Raw genomic sequence first — 19,713 nt, forward strand, 5'->3', positions numbered from 1 at the left:
ATAGAAAGGTATAAGAGGGGGAAGAAAAAAAGGTGACTTAGACTGCTAATAATTTTAATAATAAGTGCATGTGAACTTTTGCCATAAAGGTGGTGATTATATTAGCACAATGATAAAATTATTAGAGTGCTAGGCTGAGAATAGGGAAACCTGAAACTTAGTGCTGGTTTAATCCCTATATTTGTGGAGATGAGTACTGTGCTAAAATGGGAAGAACATTGGCTTTGGGGTCAGTGTTACTAGGCTTCAAATTATGGTGCTATCACTGGGCGAGTTATTCAACTTCTTTAAGTCTGTCCACTTGTCTATAGTAATACATATCCAAAGCATTAGGGTAAGGAACATAGCTGTTATTTATTATTTCTTGCTCTTATTTTAGGTTTTGTTTGCTTTCCCCCATTTTTTCTAGTTTCTTTAGATGAATATGGAGGACCTTTTCCTCTTTTCTAATATAAATATTTAGTGCTGTAAGTACTATGTTAGTTGTGTCTCACAAGTTTTGGTAAGTTGTGTTTTTATTTTCATTCACTTCAAATGTTTAGGGCTCCTTTGGCCCATTTCTGAGGCAGTAGTTTCCTGAGGACTCTATTTGGTGTTCTGTATTAGAAAGTTTTCCCACTGTGGCCATTAAGAATACAACAATTCCCAGCCCTGTGTAGACTCCAGGGGTTGTTCTGCTTACTCCTTTCATTCTCACTTTTGGTAGCTCCCTCCCACAAAATGCAGATTATTACTCAGCCAAGGACTTGAGTGGACACCTGCATGTATCTAGAGTTCTCTCTTTGTAGCTCCCTTATTCCCAATATGGTGTCCCAGAAAACCTTAGCTGCCTTGGCCTCTCCATACTCTGAACTCTGTCTCCTCAACTCACTGAGACCACGGGACTCTGGGTTCTCCTGCCCTGTTCTGAGGCTTGGAATTTCTCCAGGCAGTGAGCTGAGGTATTTGCAGGGCTCATTGAATTTATTTCTTTCTTCTCAGCAATTGCTGTCTTGTGCTGTTATCCATTCTTTGAAAGCTGACATTTCATACTCTGTTTAATTTTCTAGTTATTTAAACCAAGAGGATAAAACTAGTCCCTGTTACTCGGTCATGGCTGGGAAGTAGAAGTAATCTTAGCATCTTAGTAGGTAATTGATACATGCTAATTATCAAATCTTTTTAAAATAAATCACTCAAAAATTCTTATTGGAGTAAATTCTCAAGATGGGTGATTTTAGAACTGTGTATTGACATTGTATAAATTTTTATGCTTTCTCTTTTTTTGTTTTTAATCTCAGTGCAATTAATACATATAGTAGTCTGGGACTTCTTTTTTAAGGTTTGACATTCCTAGACTATTAATATGAACCAAATTTTGTTTTTAATGCTTTTTGAACTTTTTCAGAAATAATATGTTTTAAAAATTATATAGTTGGTCTAAGTAGTATTTACTGACTTAGCACTTTTAAGTATTTAATGTTTTCAGTTATTTATGGGCTTATTATATTTTTTGACATCTTTTAATCAGATATTTTTAAGACCTAAAATCTAACCCAATGGTAAAATATATAACCAAAAAAGGTTACTGAGGAGAATTCTGACAGTATACAAGGGGAGATGTAACTTTGAGATGAAAGATAATCGGTTAGTGATTTAAAAAATGCCACAAATGTAATATCTAGATTTGTGCATTTGTTTTTTTTAAACAACCTTTTCTTATAATTTAAAGGCTTGACCTTTAATTATTATATAACCCTCAAATTTCTGTCTTATTCAGTGCTTTCCTCAGTGATGTGCAGAAAGACATGGAAGGTATGACTATTAAATTTGCAAATGGCATGAAGCTTGGAATGGTTAAAATACTAATGTTTTGCCCTTGAGTCCTAAAAGATAGGTACTGAAAAAAGGGGAAAAATAGCTTAGTAGCAGCATCTGTCAAAAATTTGTTAAAAAAAAAACTGCAATGTGTTTGCCAGAAACATCAATACATCAGTTACAGTGCATTAAAAGAAGTGTACAGTCAAGAGCAGGTTAAAGAGTGATAGTTCCTATTGTTACCTTCTTGTTGTTGATGTGTTTGATTTATTTAAAAAATTTTTTTGAAATAAATTTAGACATAGAAAGGCTAAAAAAATAGTACAGAGAGTTTCCATATACTCTTTACTCAGTTTCTTTTTTTTATTTTAATTTTTTTTTTAAGATTTTATTTATTCATTTGAGACACAGAGATAGAGAGAGCATGAGCAGGGGAGAGGCAGAGGGAGAGGGAGAAGCAGGCTCCCCGCCAAGCCAGGAGCCAGATGTGGGGCTCGATCCTAGGACCCTGGGATCATGACCGAGCCGAAGGCGGACACTTAACCATCTGAACCACCCAGATGCCCCTACTCAGTTTCTTTTAATGTTAACATTTTATATAACCATGGTGCCTTTATCAAATCTAAGAAATTAAAATTTATACAATAAAGTACAGACTTCTTTCAGATTTCACAGGTTTTTCCACTAATAACCTTGTATTCCAGGATCCAATCCTGGCTATCTGTTGTTATATTGGTCAGATCATTTATAGTAGTATGTTCGAGTTTTGGCCCCAAATTAAAATATTGTACAGCTTAAGAACCAAGTCAAATGCCACTTTTTCTGTTACTGCCTCCCATAGTTTGATTTACTCTGTTGTGTACAGTTGTACTACATGTTGTTTATACTTTGTTTTCTCTTACTGGATCTGTTAGTCCTTAGCCAAATAATTAATATTGGAAAGAACTCAATCTTATTAATCCTCTTACAAAGAGCTCTTAGGAAATGAGACCAGTGTATTCAGAGCATAGTGTTAAAGGAACTTAAAGTAACATGAGTAGTGGTTAAAGGACATTTTACTGTATAAGAAGAGCATAATTTCCAGCTATTTGTGAAAAAGGAATTAAATGTGTCCTGTATGTGAAAATTATGGGTAAATTTTGTCAGAATGATCTGATAAAAAATTAGGGAAAAGAGCAGTGGATATTTTTAAAATCGTAGAAAGTTGTTGATATAAATAAATCCATCTGTCTCACATAAGGAAAATGTTAGCTAATAAAGTCTGATCAGTGTAACTCTGGTCTATGTTTGAATGTAAAAATTATGACAAAGTTTCCTTTGATATCTTCGTTGTTTGAAATACTTATATCAGATTTTGCAATCAGCCTTAATTGCCATTTAGACTAACATTTTGGCTTTTTCATTTTTGTAAATGTTCATTCTTGTTTTTGTTGCCCATTTTGGTTTTTACCTAGTTGGGTTTTATTTTGTTTTGTCATCTTATGGAAAGTAGTATAGCATAGTGGTTGAGAACATAGATTCTGGAGTCAGACTTCCTGGGATTGCATGCCTCCTGTGTAACCTTGGGCAAGTTACCTAACCTTTTTGAGATTTAGTTTCCTCATCTTCAAAATAAGGATAATAATAGTAGTTACCTCCTTGGGTTATTGCATAGATTAACTGAATTAGAACATTGAAAGAGCATAGTGCCCAACACAGAGCGTTGAGTGCCATGGCTCCACGAATGTTAACTCCTTGCTGTTACTGCAATTAACTAGTTAATTTACAACCTCAGATACTAACAAAATAACTCACCCCTCTCTGTCTCTCTTGTTCTGCTTTTAACTTTTATACTCTTACAAAGGGAAAGATGTACTGCTGCCTTGCTTTCAACATTTTTGTTGACATTATAACTGCATATACTTTTTTTAATTTTACTATTTTTTTTTAAAGATTTTATTTATTTACTTGACAGAGAGAGTGCGCACAAGCAGGGGGAGCAACAGAGGGAGAGGGAGAAGCAGACTCCCTGCTCAGCAGGGAGCCAGATGCAGGGCTCCATCCCAGGTCCCCGAGATCATGACCTGAGCTGAAGGCAGCCACTTAACCGACTGAGCCACCCAGGCTCTTAATTTTACTATTTATATAGTTTAACATTTAGTGCAGACTGAAGGGGAGGAAGGTTAAAGCTCTTTTCAGCCTGAAACAATCTTTTAAACAAAACCACTTTATCAAATTATCTACCTACTTGTGCACTTATTAACCAGTGTAATTTATCAACGAAAGTAATTTTTCCATAATGTTTATTGAAATACTGAAATTAGTGAAATATTGTAGTTCTAAATACCTTCTGAAGCATTAAAGCAAAATTATATTCAGTATGATTTTTATGTTTAGGTCATTTTGCAGTTAAAAAGTGGTAACCCAAACTACTTTGGAAAGCTTGGCAGTGTTTACTAAAGCTTGATACCCTATGATCCAGTTTGATAGCCTATGGTTCTACTTTTATGTATATATTTAACAGATGTGTACATGTGTTAATGTCCATGGAATGTTTATAGCAGCACTATTTGTAATAGCTCCTAAACTAGAAATTACCCTAATGCTCATCAACAGTAGAATAAATTTTGGCATAGTCACACAATGTAATACTATATAGAAATGGCAGTGAAAGATCCGCCAAGTACAGTTGCTCAACAGTAGGGCTGAATCTCACAAATACAGCATTGAGAGAGAGAAGTCTAAAAGGTCATTTACTATGCTATATGGTTTTGTTTATGTCAAATGTAAAATTAGGCAAAATGAAGCTGTTAGAAGTCTGTGTAGTGACATTAGGGATGGGGTTTGAGGAATAGTGACTGGCAGGGAGGATGAAGGGAACTTCCGGAGTACTGTTAATGTTCTATTTCCAGATACAGGTGTGTTCAGTTTGTGAAAATTCATCAAGCTGGAAAATTATATTTTGTGTACTTTGCTTTATGTATAGTCACAAAAGCTTTCAAAAGAAATTGACATATTTATATATTGTAGGCCTGTTGCATTATACATTTGATGATATTGAGGTGCCAGTCTGCATGCATTATTTTTGTCCAGCATTCTTGTTTAAACATCAGAGAATTACAACAACGAAGAGAGGATAGATGGGCATCTAGTTTAAGTCTCCTAGGCCTTGGTAGTTTTCTTGGGCTTCCTACATGTTGGCATAAAGTGCCCCTGTCAGAAGGTTGAGATGAGGATCTTTGATTACAGAGTAAGCATCCTTTCAATAAGAAGAGATTGGCTCTGAGAGGTGATAGTAGGCATGTGGATGGGGCTTAAGGTAGCACCTCCTTGGCCATTCTTATTCAAGGGACCAGGGAGTTGTGCCAAATTAATTGACAAAGCCCATTACACTACCTCGTAGACTTTGTAGATGATACAAAGTAAGCTTGCACTTAGTTTTTGTTTTTTTTTTTATTTTTTTTTTAAGATTTTATTTATTTGCGAGAGAGAGAATGAGAGACAGAGAGCATGAGAGGGAGGAGGGTCAGAGGGAGAAGCAGACTCCCTGCCGAGCAGGGAGCCCGATGTGGGACTCAATCCAGGGACTCCAGGATCATGACCTGAGCCGAAGGCAGTTGCTTAACCAACTGAGCCACCCAGGCGCCCCCTTCTTGCACTTAGTTTTAAGTGACTCACATCTCCGGGAAGGATAAGATTTAGTAAGTTGATTTAGAAAGTTATTCTTTTAGCATAGTCTGCAGGAAAGATGATATTTAATAACTTAAGAACTGTTTTTTTTAAGACTTCATTCAGTTTTCTGTTAATGCAACTAGATTGTTTTTTGGACTTTTAGCTTACGTTTGACTTTTGTAAATATTATGTTTAAAAATAATACACATTTGTCATAACAGATATAACAAAACAGTTATTAAAAAGCAAAACCCCTTTTCCAGTTTCACTTGTAGATCTTTTTTTGTATCTGTACATACCATAAATTAATTGATGCTACAATGCATTTATTTTATTACCCTGTGTTTTAACATACCTGAAATTGGGATGTGTCTTTCAGTTGCTCTCCACTAGGTGGCAATTACAATGGAGTTGACTTCGCCAGACATGGGAAATTAAGCCATAGCTGTTCATATTATTTTCACTTCAGTTGAGTTATATTCCTTGTTGGTACTATATGGGTTGAGTTTAATTGCTGTTACAAGTATCTTGAAAAGAATTGCACTGTGTGATTTGTCACTAAAGCAAAAAGTGTTTGTGCAGAAAGGCATAGAAAAGGCAGCAGGGTATGAATTTAACATGGATTGAAGCAAATATTCATTGTTGGAAGGATAACCACAGTTCTGTTTCTCTGCAAAATAAAAACCAAGTGCTTTATAGAATCAAGGGGATCTATTTTATAAATAAATGAAGATATGCTGCATTTTATTCCTGAAACATGCAAAAGCATTTCCCATTACAAGCCAATCAGTGCAGCTTAAGGCAGGAGAAATTGCCATATCCTGTGGATAGGTGGTTGGTGTGACCAATTCACATACCATATAGGAGGACTATTGTTAAGGCACTGTGTCGGGGTACCTGGGTGGCTCAGTCATTAAGCGGCTGCCTTCGGCTCAGGTCATGGTCCCAGGATCCTGGGATCGAGCCCCGCATCGGGCTCCCTGCTCGGCGGGAAGCCTGCTTCTCCCTCTCTCACTCCTCCTGCTTGTGTTCCCTCTCTCGCTGTGTCTCTCTCTGCCAAATAAATAAATAAAATCTTAAAAAAAAAAAAAAGGCACTGTGTCATAGCTTTAATTGTTCACTTCTTACAAATTAACTGAATTTGGTGATCTTTTTATGTATTCAGTGTTTTACATCTGTTGAGATAGTCATTTGAATTTTCTTTTCTAATCTGTAAATGTAACTTTTTTTTCTGTTAATTAACATTTTATGTAATATATTTTCTGATGTCAAACCATCCTGTATTTCTGGGAAAGCGACTTGATTTAACTTTTTAAATTAATAGTTATTTTATGGATATCTTTTTAATTTAGAGTGTATGGATTTACCTCATTCTTTTTAATGGCTCCATTTTTCTGTTTTTTTTTTTTTTAAGATTTCATTTATTAGAGAGAGAGGGCACTAGGGAGAGAGAGCAAGCACGAGTAGAAGGCAGAGAGGATTGGGAGAAGCAAGCTCCCGGCTGAGCAGGGAGCCCAACGTGGGACTTGATCCCAGGACCCTGGGATCATGACCTGAGCCGAAGGCGGATGCTTAACGGACTGAGCCACACAGGCGCCCTATTGAATGTTTTTTTAAATGGCTGCCGTATTGATGTGCATGATTTCCAGCTTTTGCTATTAAAAACAATGTAGCAGGGAATATCTTTCTATATATATCTTTATATACTCAGGCTGATATTTCTATAGAACAAATACCTAGAAATGTGCATTTTCATTGTTTGATAACATGAAAGAAATGTAAAAGTTAATTTTAAAAAAGTATTTACTTGGTTTAGAAATGCCAGTGATCATTGGAAAATATACCAACATGTTAACAGTGGTTTGTCTTTGGGGTGATGGGCTTATGTGTGATTAAAAAAAACAACAACAACAACAACCAAACTTTAATGGGAGAATTGGAATGAACTTTAAAAAACTAAGTGCTTACGAAATCAAATACTACTTTAGAAGTCCTGGGATTGTGAGCATTTGGAGGCTAGGAACTGTCATAGCTCCCAGATAATTCATCTAGCATAATGCAAAATACATGAAGCAAATTTAAAAGATGTAGAAGTAAGTTGAATTGATTTTTTGAGTTTAACGGAGAAAAAAAACTTCTTGCCAATTCTTTTTCAGGGTTTTTTGATTAACTCAAAACCGGAGAATGCCTGTGAACCCATAGTGCCTCCACCACTAAAAGATAATTCATCTGGCACTTTCATCGTGTTAATTAGAAGACTTGATTGTAATTTTGATGTAAAGGTAATGTTTGCTTTTTTCCTTTTTTTTTTTTTTAACTTTTTTTAGTTTATCTACCTTAAATTCTCCCTTGTTTCAGAAAGGCTTTAAGAAGGTTTATACAGTTCATCCAGATTAAAAAAAGAAGGTGAGGACGAAAGGAAAATGGGAAGTTGGTGAAGGCAAGCAAGAGAGGAGCAGGTTTATTTAAGTTTTATTCATCTGCTACAAAATTGACTCTAAGCTTTTAGCAGCCAGTACAAAAAGGAGGACAGCTCGCATGGTTCCTAGTTTCTACAAGATTGTAAACAAATTGACAAGGATAAAAATGATTGCTCTTCGTTCTAAAAATTTTCAGGTGGTTGTTGGGAATCTTGAACTGTGGTTTAATAGTAGAATATTGCTTGATCTAATCTACGAATGGAAACATGAACCTTAGTTTTATGCCTTTACTCTTCCATGACCAATACTACACATATATTTATATTTATGTTGACATTGGGATTTCTCTTTTGCAATAAGCTAACTCTGTCACCTGTACAAAGTTTGTCTCCTGGTGTGGGTTAGGTCAGAGAGTAAAACAAAGTTTGCCATAGGACCTCCCTCACTATCATCAGTGCTGTTCTAAAGGTGTGGTTTTTTGATACTTTTAATACTGTCTTTACAAAAATAGTTTTGGATGGTCTTGGCCGAAGAGCCACATTGAGGCCTGTATAAAATAAGCCTTGATGTTACTTTTACTGAACTACCTCAGACCTGAGTGTCATGTAGTTTCTTGCATGTATCTTAGAGAATAGACATGGGATATTACTTCATGGACTTGACATAGCTTGATCTTAGATGATTTGTTCAGTAGGAACAGACCCCTGTTGTGCCTGAATTTTTGTCTCTGCTCCTTGCATTTCATGAAAGAATTGACACTTCCATAATAAACTTATTAAAGGAATAAAATAATAACTGAAAAAGGGTTTAGAAATGTAGAGCACTTTGTAAATGATAGGTGTTGTTACTGTTTTATATCATTTCCAAATCTAAACTCTTAGTTGCCTTTAAATGGGAAATAAATTAGAGCTTGAAGTCAAATGTAGATTTCCTGCTCTTCAGAATTATGTCTTTTTTATAGTAATTTGAATTTAAGCCATTTTAAGATTTGATCCAGAACTAAACTGTAATAATTGCAGATTGTTTCAACAAAAAGGAAACATTATTGTAATATTTCATTAATTTCTTGCTGCTAAGAAATTAAAAGTAAACTAAAATTTGCTGATTCTAAGGTTTATTGCATTATTATGCTATGTAATTTTTGGCTCAGTCTAGTCTTTATTAACTAGAAACTACAATACTTTTTTTTTTTTTAATAACTTTCTTCATTGGGGATGGAAGGTAGGTCACTGCAAAATTTAAGGAAATACTGTCATTGAATGTTTATTTTTGATGGTGAAAACACAACTCTGGAATGAATAGGTAGGCTTATTAGTCCTCTTGTCCCTTTAGTGGATCCTCATCATGAGTCTGAGTGCTTCTAATAGAGTTTTATGATTAGCTGCACTCCAGCTCATCTCTTCCTATTTCCTGCCTTGAATTTTATGCTGCAGCCATTCCACCTCCTTGAAGTCTCTCGACTTGTTGTAACAATGCTGACTATACCTTTGTGCCTTTGTATATACTATTTCCTCTGTCCAAGATCTCTGTCCAAGATGACATTTAAGTGCTAGCTGAGGATATTATCTAACTTTTTTTCTGCCCTGATAGAATGAATCATTCCAGCTCAATTTGCCACTCTTCCACTTTGTAAATATCTCCTTTACCCTTTATCACATTATTATTATTTATTATATATATATTTCACTTGTGAGCTGTGTTTAGAGTTCATGTTTTAATTATAGTTATTACTTAATTTGTATCATGGTGCATAGTAGAAGAGCAATAAAGGTTTGTTAAATCAAGCTATGTAGTATAGTAGTAACCTTCTACTTATGTGTATAATGCATTTTTAAAAAACATGTACATGTAAAAATGTTAGGATTCTCATCTTAGAAAGAAAAATGTTAGAAGTTTTCTCGTTATACCTCACCATGTAGATACAGTTTTAATGAATAAGGTTCCACTCTGTTGTACATGTTTTTAAACTCTGCTATCTTTCCTTCACAAATAAACAACAGAGTAGCCATTTAAGGCTAAAGATTCCTTACTCATGTTTTTCCTAATAGTTTCTGTCTTGCCTCAGTTATGTTAAAAATATGAGACTTCAGTTTACAGGGAAGACACATTAATTTTAATTAAGGTCTGGAATACTACATACTGCATACTTTTGAATCCCCCTTTTTTTTTTTCATTTGAAATACAGCTTTATTCTGATTCTAAACTAAAAGGAAAGGGAATGACAGCGACAAATTAGATTTTACCACTGGATATTGTGATGTGACTATAGCAGTCTTTTATTTGAAACTCAGGAAGGAAACAGTTGCATTCCAAAACAGCCAAATATGCATCCAAAAAATGAAGGTACTTTTTAAACAGCCACATTCACTTTGAAACCCATTCATCTCCTTCAGCATCCCAAAGATTAAGCACAAGTCCTGCTCAGCTATATAATAAAGTGGCAAGCATGCTGGACTTTTGGGGGCACCTGGGTGGCACAGTCAGTTAAGCATCCAATTCTTGGTTTTGGCTCAAGTTATGATCTCAGAGATCAAGCCCCATGTCAGGTTTCTTGTTCAGTGTAAGGTCTGCTCCAGATTTTCTCTCTCTCCCTCTGTGCCCCCCCCCATACTCTCTCCCACTCTCTCTCTCTCTCAAATAAATAAATCTTAAAAACAAAACAAACAAAAAAACAAACAAACTAGACTTTTTCACACTGCACTTTCTCACAGGTCATCATCCTCATCCAGGCGAGCAGTTGCCTAAGCAACCTCTAGATCATGCTTATACTGTGTTGCCAAAGCTCGGTCCCTAACAGCCTCTGGTGGGGCAAGAGCAGCCATGGCAACAAACTCCAGGTTAGGGTCTCCAGTTAGTTTTCTAGCAGACCACAAGAAGGGCTTTCCAAAGTTGTAGTTACTTTTTTGGCAGAAATGTCATAGTACTAAAGGTTCTTCTTTCAGTGGAAGACAATAGATTTTGCCTTAACTTTCCTGTTCTTAACATCTACTTTGTTGTCACACAGCACTATGGGGATGTTCTCACGTACTTGTCCCAGATCTCTGTGTCAGGCACATTCTTGTAAGTAACCCTTGATGTTACATCAAACATTATAATGGCACACTGGGCCTGGATGTAATAACCATCCCTCAGCCCACCAAGTTTCTTCTGACCAGCCGTATCCCATACATTGAACTTAATAGGTCCTCTGTTGGTATGGAACACAAGGGGATGGACCTCAACACCCAAGGCGGCTATGTACTTCTCAAGTTCACCAGTCAGATGATGTTTCACAAACATAGTTTTTCTAGTACCACTATCGCCAACCAATACAAGTATGAATTGGACTTGGGATTCTCCTTGGGCAGCTATCATGCTGTTGCTTCCAAAAGTGTCTCTGGTCTGTCTGACTAAACTGAATCCCATTTTTATTGTTTATTAGCCGTGTGATCTCAGGAAAGTTATTTTACCTCTGTGTGCCTCAATTTCTTTATCTGTAAAATAGGAATTGTTATGTTCCCTATATCATAGAATTGTTATGAGGGTCAAATGAAATAAATCAATGTTAAATGCTTATCAAACGGTGCCTTGCACACAGTAAGTAAGCAGCAGGTAATAGCCATTGATGTTTTACACTTCTTAACAGTGGTGTAAAATAGAGTAAGAATAAAGATGGCAAAGATGCTTACTTCTATTAGGCCTAGAAGTTTCTCATAATCTGCTGTTTGCAAGCTGGAGAACCAGGAGGGCCAGTGGTATAATTCAGTGTGAGTCCCAAGGCCTCAGAACCAAGGGAGCTAATGGTTTGGAGTCAAAAGGTCCAAGAACCAAGAGCTTTGATGTCTGAGGGCAGGACAGGTGGATATCAGCAAGAGAGAGGGAATTTGTCTTCCCTTTACCTTTACATCTATTTGGGCCCTCAACAAATTGGATGATGCCCACCCACATTGATAAGAGTGGTAGATGTTTTTTTACTTAGTCTATTGAATCAAATGCTGATCTCTTTCAGAAACCCCTTCACAGACACACTCCAAAATACTGCTTTACCAGCTCTCTGGAATCTCTTAGCCTAGCCTAGTTGACACATACAACTCACCATCACATGGACCTTTCAGAAACTAAATTATTAACTGATAAGTCACACTATGATGCAATAACTCAGTGACAGTTGAGTGTGAAATTTCTATTGTGGTTTATAAAGGACAGTTCAGTCATGCCAGCATGTAATGTATAAAATATAAGTTTCATGAATACACAAGAAGTATGGATCACCTATCAAGGTAGTATGAAATAAGGATAAATTTATCATAGTTACTGGAAAAACAACTGGAATCTTATCCCAAAGAGCATTTCTTTTTCCAAGGGTAGTCATTGGTTGATAGGCTGTTAGCTTTGTTAGCTATAATCTTCAGATCAAAAACCTATGCCTGTATTTTCTGGGCTTCCAAATTGATGATTAGATATAGTTTTTTATTAGGTATGTTATAACCTAATCACTTAGAATGTATGTTATAGTACTTTTCTGAATTGAAAATAAATAGCTCTTGGGGCGCCTGGGTGGCTCAGTCATTAAGTATCTGCCTTCGGTTCGGGTCATGATCCCAGGGTCCTGGTATCGAATCCCGCATCGGGCTCCCTGCTCCCCGGGGAGCCTGCTTCTCCCTGCCCTACTCCCCCTGCTTGTGTTCCCTCTCTCGCTGTGTCTCTGTCAAATAAATAAATAAAATCTTTTTTAAAAAATAGCTCTTTGTATAAAATAGGGGTTCATTCATATATATATACAATTCTGTATGAATGCATTGACTTAAGAAACTAGTTAAAAAAATAACTTTCTTATTACAATGTACCATCCTGGGACCAAGTACTAGAAATGCTTAATTCAGCCCTATACAGAATGCTGCAGTTGATAGTAGTTGCAAGGTTATATTTTTTGTCATGCCTCCTATTAAAAATGATACTCATATTATCTCAGACAAATGTGAATTAGCTAGCTGTATTTTACAAAGCTTTCCTTGGAGAAAGGAACCCTTGCCATTGTGGAGAGCAGAAGGGAAAAGAAGTAAAATTTCATCAAGATCTTTTAGTAATTGGTGGTGGCAGTAATCTTGGTGATGGGGTGGGTATTTCAGGGTTTACTTTTTGAAATTCTTTAGATTTTTTTAAAGATGAGTGTTGTACTATAATTGAAGAAACCTAGACTTCTCTTATTTCTTCCTTAGAAGTCAATGATGAAGTGAAGTTGTGTTCTACAATAAAGAAAATGGCACACTTTTTCTATACAGACTATCCCAAATGCTTTCTGACTCAAGATAGCCAATAAGACAGGAGAAATGCAATTAGCAATTTTTGGAAGGTAGGCAATTGCACTGTTTGTAACATTCTAAGTTAAAGAGAGCACTGTTTTAATTTTTTGTCTTCTGTTGAGAGAAGCCCACCTGAGCCTTTTAATCTATCTTGCTCTAAAGAAATGTGGCAAAAACCATACTCGGAATTAGTTTTTGGATATATAGGATGTCCAGAAGGCTAGTAAGAACTGTTGATTATCTGCCAGTTGCTTATTCTGAAAACAATCACTTTTATTCACTGACAAAAACTGTATCCTCTGAAAAATGCAGCTCTTTAGAGGAAAAGCTATACAATGTTGTTTTGTTTATCTTTGTACAATGCTGTTCTTTACTGTGACGAAATGTAATTGTTTGGAAATGCTAGTTTTGGGTGAGTATTTGAAGTTAAGAAACATTGCTGGCTCTGATAAAGGTGTTACTGAATTTTTTAATTAGAAAAATGTAATCTCCCGAGGCAGTTTTCAGAAGACTTGAATTGGCATCCCAGTGGGAAATAGGACTTTTTTCCCCTTAATTTTGTAAAAATAACTGGTTATTTCAAGAACACTAAAATCACTTAAAATAGAACTTTTCAGAACTACACAAATTTCTATGTTTATAACCAAATAAAGGTTAGTTATCAGAAGTCTGTTCATTGCTACTGCCATCCAAGATATTTTCATCATATGGTTTTAATACTAAGTCAACAATTTCTTCAAATAGTCCTTTTATTTTAATTGAACTTTAGGGAAGCTCAGTAAACAGATATGGTGCACTGCATGTACTTCTGAATTTTATTACCATTTTATGCTCTAATGATTATTTTTGAATGATGCAGCTGCAAAGTCATATAGGCCAATTATCAAGAAGCTGAATGGACTTAGATATTATTCCTTTTTTTGTTTTTTCCTGACATGGAATTACATTTGGATTGTAGATGATAAGGAATATGTTGATACTCATTTTCTGTTGGAATATGACTTTTATAAAACTTAGCTGACATACAAACCCCCTTTACCTGACTTACGCCTTTCTCTCAAGTCACGTCTGTACTTTGCCTGCCCTCTCACCTTGACCTTCAAGAGTTTTACAAGTCTGCATATGCGTTGAGCAGTCTCTCCCTTTCCATCTGATTTTTACCATGTTCTTCATCTGGACAGCCTGACCTTATTTTAGCTCTAAGATGAAGTAATTTGAAAGCTTTCCTGATTTTTCTCCAAGTTGAAGAGATCACTTCTTCTTTAATATATTACTTAATCCCATTTAATCACTTTTTCTTTTATATATTCTTTAATCTCTGTGAGGAAAAGATAATGTTTTAGATTCTATAGTTTTAGTGTCTGATACAGTGTGTGGCACTTGGTGTGTGCTCAGTATTTGCTGAATGAACTAATTTAGAAAACTTGAAGGGCTTACAATTAAATTTAACTGGACTAAGGAATAAACAATATTATTAGAACCTTCTGTTGGCTCCATGTTCACTTCACTTAATGTTCTTGGAAGTACTTCTAAATCAAATACTCATTTATCCCATAAACATTTTTCTTTAGGTCCCAATGTTTTATGAAAAAATTTAGAAATTACCATAAACATTTTTGGGTTATTTGGATGATCTTATAATAAACATACTAATTTTTAAATGAAATTTTATCATCTTATAAAATAGTCCTCCAGTTTTCCTTTCTAGTTTTACCTTTTATTATCCTCTTTTAGGCCTCTAGGCTGATATATGACATGGGATTCCCAGGATTTCACTTTTATTTCAGTAGTACCAAGCAAGTAGATATGACCTTGACTAGAAACTAAACTGAAAATTATCTCATAGTCGCTTAATATCATTATTTAATTTTTCCTACTCTTTTCTATATTCCTACAAAGTAATTTATAGCATTTGTTATTAATCTACTTCAGAATAATGTTTAAAAGATTCTACAAAAGGAATTATTTTCAAAGATACTTGGGGGATGGAAACATTTCTACCCACATGTGATTCAAACAGCTTTGTGCTACTAGCTCATTAATTTACTCATTTGTTTCTTCCACCCTTTAACTGATAAACATATCTGCATTTTATTTTATTTTATTTTTTCAAGATTTATTTATTTATTTGAGAGAGCGAGAATGAGAGAGAGAGAGAGTACATGAGTGGGGGAGGGTCAGAGGGAGAAGCAGGCTCCTCGCTGAGCAGGGACCCCGATGCGGGACTCGATCCCGGGACTCCGGGATCATGACCTGAGCTGAAGGCAGTCGCTTAACCAACTGAGCCACCCAAGCGCCCCATATCTGCGTTTTAATAATTAGGTTCCTAGGGACTCCTGGCTGGCTCAGTTGATAGAGCATGTGACTCTTGATCTCAGGGTTGTGAGTTCAAGCCCCACATTGGGCATGGAGCCTAATTAAAAAAAAAAAAAATTAGGTTCCTTTATACACATTTATGTTTCCTTTTTAATGTTTATGCAATAGTAAAATGATAAAATAGTCTTCTTTTACCAGGGAAGTAATATTCATCAAAAGAAACCTAAAAAATAGTAAATTACATGTACTTTACCCTAACCTAATAATGAAATATGTAATGCCCATGACTTTATTTACATATCTCATCCCCACACATTCCTTTGCTTCAAAATCAAGATGTTCAGATTACTCAGATACACTCTAAATGAAGGATATCTGGGAGGGAGAGAAGATAGGATCTAAAGGAAAAGGAAAAGATGGATTATATCATTGAACTTCTATGAATGAAAGAGAGATGTTACTAGAGCCTAGTACCATCTTCTGTGGAATAGCTTTTCCCAACATGGCCTGTAGTGATCCCAAAATAACATGGGGGAGAGAATGGTGTTGGAATGGGGTTTAATCTTGATAGGATTACTTGCTATAGTTATGGATCTTATTTCAACCATTGATTGTTTCCTGCTATAACATTTCTAGGAATTTTTATCCTATAGGTAGAATTAACAGTTTTTATGTTGACATCTGAATCTACTAGTGCTGCTCCATTCTCATCTGCATTGCTTCGATCATTTGAGAAAGAGATTCTACTTTTTTTTTTTTTAAAGATTTTATTTATTTATTTGAGAGAGAGAGCACATGAGAGGGGGGAGGGTCAGAGGGAGAAGCAGACTCCCTGCCGAGCAGGGAGCCCGATGCGGGACTCGATCCCGGGACTCCAGGATCATGACCTGAGCCGAAGGCAGTCGCTTAACCGACTGAGCCACCCAGGCGCCCTATTTATTTATTTGAGAGAGAGAGAGAGTGAGAAACAGTATGAGTGGGGAGAGGGTCAGAGAGGGAAGCAGGCTCCCCGGGGAACCGGGAGCCCAATGTGGGACTCGATCCCAGGACTCCGGGATCATGACCTGAGCCGAAGGCAGTTGCTTAACCAGCTGAGCCACCCAGGCGCCCAAGAGATTCTACTTCTTAATTTCTTTTTACTTCCTTAGACAAAAAAGGAAGATCATAGGTAGGTTTTGAGAACTGTCTTTATTCTCTAAGTCTCCCATTAATTTCTTTTTTTTTTTTTTCCATTTCTTTCCCTTTTAAGGAAAACTTTTTCTTCTGTGTTAGACATCTAGGCTGGGAAAAGGGTAGTTTGTGCTAGGCTGATGGTTGAGTTACTGTGGCTTTGTGTTAGCAATTCTGAAAGAAAAGAAAACCAGTTTTCCAGAGAACTTTTTCAGTTGGCATTTGGATGCAGAGTTAGACCACATTTTCTGCAGAAGATCCGTAGAAGTCCCATAGAGCTTGGACTGTAAAGTGAAGCTCCAGTTTTTTTCAGATTCTGCTAGGACCGCCAGTACCCAGTGTATAGCCAGTGTGGTCAGAAGAGGCTAGGTTCCAGAACCACCCAGGATCTGTTATATACTGTTTTCTTTTTTGTTTTGACTTTTTAGCTTTTTGTGTTTTGAAACTAGCATACACAAAAAGTATTCATAATGTATGTATATACAATCTAATACTACGCAAGTTTAAGAGACCTGTCACTTACTAATGTTCATTAGTTAATATTAATTAATCAAATTCCATTTAAGTCTCCATTGGGTAATTTTTTTTCTTTTAAGTTTTATTCTAATTACAGATCATATTAAACTAGTATTAATATCTGATCTTCATGAGGGAGCTTCCTATTTGGAATATTTTTATAGTAATTTCAAATGTTTTAATAGAGTGATGTTAAATGTATCACAAAGTGATTGCTTGTTAAAGCTACTCATTTTCTGTCTTGTATTTGAAAAAGTTTGTGGCAAAAAAAATTCTTTGCTAAGGCCAGACCAAACCCCAAAAGTACTGTGCATTTCCTTTTTCTTTACAGTAGATTCTCTTTTTATATATTATTATTTTATTTCTCCCTAGCTTGATTCTAGCCTTAAAACCCATGGGTACTTTCTCATGTCAGCTACTTGGGAGTAGAACTTACGTTTTATGAAGTTCTGTGTACTGAGTTTTTTAGTTCAGTGCGTGGAGCACCAAAATGAATGAGTGTATGCTCAGAGTTCTACCACTGAGTGGTGTTGAGCATCAAAATGCTCCTTGTAATTGTTTCCTCAGTTACATTTCAAGTGTAGTACAAGTCTGTCAGTACTTGGGAATTCTTGGTTGGCTCATAGTAAGTGCAGAGTTATCTTTTTGTTACATAAAAAGTTCTTTCAACAACCTTGTTTACAGTGGTAGGTGGGTTGAAATGGAGCTTCTCATTCTCATTAGGATGAGAAATAATTAAGATTTGATTAGAATAGAATATGAGTCCCAGTAGTATCAAAAATATGAATTTTGATAATTTTCATTTTAACATGCAGTTTAATATGCATATGTAACTAGAGAATAATTTATGGGTACGTCTATTAAACTTAAATTGCAATTCTAAAAATTTATTCAGGCAACTTTTAACTAATGTGGTTAATTTTAACTGGTAAAGTTCATTACAAAGGTCTTTTTTTTAAAGGCCTCTTCAAACTAGTGGCAGTATTAGAAATAGCTGCACATAAAGGTTTATTTGGGTTTTCTTAAAGTCTCTAAGAAAAAAAAGGATTATTTTTAGTTTTAATTTATTGTACTAATCATTTCCAAGATAAAATATAAAAACTTCATTGGAAAGAGCCACATTTAGAGACCTATAAGCTAAAGACTTTGACTTTGTGATGGTGTGTTGCAGAATATTATTGCTGCAATGAAAAGCACAAATTTCTTTTCTGATTGCAGACAATCTATAGAACATTAAGAACTCATTATATAAATAGGTTTTCAACTTTTTTTTTTTTTAAAGATTTTATTTATTTGACAGAGAGCACAAGCAGAGGGAGAGAGAGGGAGAAGCAGGCTCCCTGCTGAGCAAGGAGCCCGATGTGGGACTCGATCCCAGGACCCTGGGATCATGACCTGGGCCGAAGGCAGCCGCTTAACCAACTGAGCCACCCAGGCGTCCCTCAACTTTTTTGACTGTAAGAAAGTACAGCCAAATCCACAAGAAGAAATTTATTTTTATTCATGCCCCAATACATATACAACCCATAGCCTATAATAAAGCTTGATGAAATAGTATTTACCAGTACCACCTATAATATTCTGGTATATGAAATTTCTCTTTCTTAAAAAATAAAGTTCATCCACATCCACTAAATTATTTTACTACTCACGATTTTTATTACTTTCAGTATTTAAAAATTGCTTTCCCATGTACCAAAACAAAGATTGACTTTAAAATGCTGCCACTGGAATGTAACCTAAAAATTTTTTTTTTTTTAAAGATTTTATTTATTTATTTGAGAGAGAGAGAATGAAAGACAGAAAGCATGAGAGGGAGGAGGGTCAGAGGGAGAAGCAGACTCCCCGCTGAGCAGGGAGCCCGATGTGGGACTCGATCCCGGGACTCCAGGATCCTGACCTGAGCCGAAGGCAGTCGCCCAACCAACTGAGCCACCCAGGCGCTCCTAAAATTTTTAATTTTTAAAGTTCCCAAGGATTCTAGCTTCTGTTTTCTGCTATACTTGAAACAGGTAAGTATGGCTTTGCATACAAACACAAATTTTACCAGCCCTACCAAAAATATTTTCTAATTAAATAAATTCAACTTCTCTCCAAGCCTAAATAAACATATGCCATTTGCCAAAAGGTCAAACTCTTAAAATATAATCTTACGTGAGAGAGGAAACATGCCTTTGTATTACGATAATAAATGTCACAAAGTTTCAGCATTAAAACCACATACTTTGCTTGACAGTTTTTCTTAGAACTTTTATGTACTTATTTATTTTTTTTAAGAGTTGAATTCTTACCAGGTTTACTTCTTTGTTTCTCTACCACAGAAAAGAGGTAAGGTTGGAGGAAGGCTAGAATGACTACTAGTTTAGCCTACTACTAGTGAATAAAGAGAGAGGAAGTGACATTTAACACTTAACATTAAGGAGAAAAACCAGCTAAGGTCTGGTAAAGCCTATTCATGATGATCCCCCCAGTCACTGGAAAAGGTCAAATCATATTCGGTACCTTTTACTGAGAAAGCTGGGAAAATGCAAAATATTTTAGGAACATTTTTATCCATGGTG

The 19,713-nt window shown here is 35.8% G+C and overlaps 1 protein-coding gene and 1 pseudogene across 6 annotated transcripts in view; one reads left to right on the forward strand and one right to left on the reverse strand.

Moving 5' to 3' along the window:
* Positions 1–19,713, forward strand: part of RNF13 (ring finger protein 13) — a 155,531-nt gene that overhangs the window by 57,945 nt on the left and 77,873 nt on the right. For 4 of the 6 annotated variants that reach the window (XM_034996867.1, XM_034996876.1, XM_034996858.1 and 1 more), the window contains exon 4: positions 7,605–7,730. The exons of 1 other annotated variant lie outside the window; for it this stretch is intronic. In XM_034996867.1, coding sequence (XP_034852758.1) covers positions 7,605–7,730 — 126 coding nt within the window. Of the gene's footprint in view, positions 1–453; positions 1,131–1,759; positions 1,795–7,604; positions 7,731–19,713 lie in introns of those variants that run through there. One more of the 6 variants, XM_034996893.1, reaches the window with a different exon arrangement.
* Positions 10,574–11,273, reverse strand: LOC117999040 (annotated as a pseudogene).

This window comes from Mirounga leonina, unplaced genomic scaffold, assembly GCF_011800145.1.
Source record: "Mirounga leonina isolate KUSES-001 unplaced genomic scaffold, KU_Mleo_1.0 Mir_115, whole genome shotgun sequence".
NCBI lineage: Eukaryota > Metazoa > Chordata > Mammalia > Carnivora > Phocidae > Mirounga > Mirounga leonina.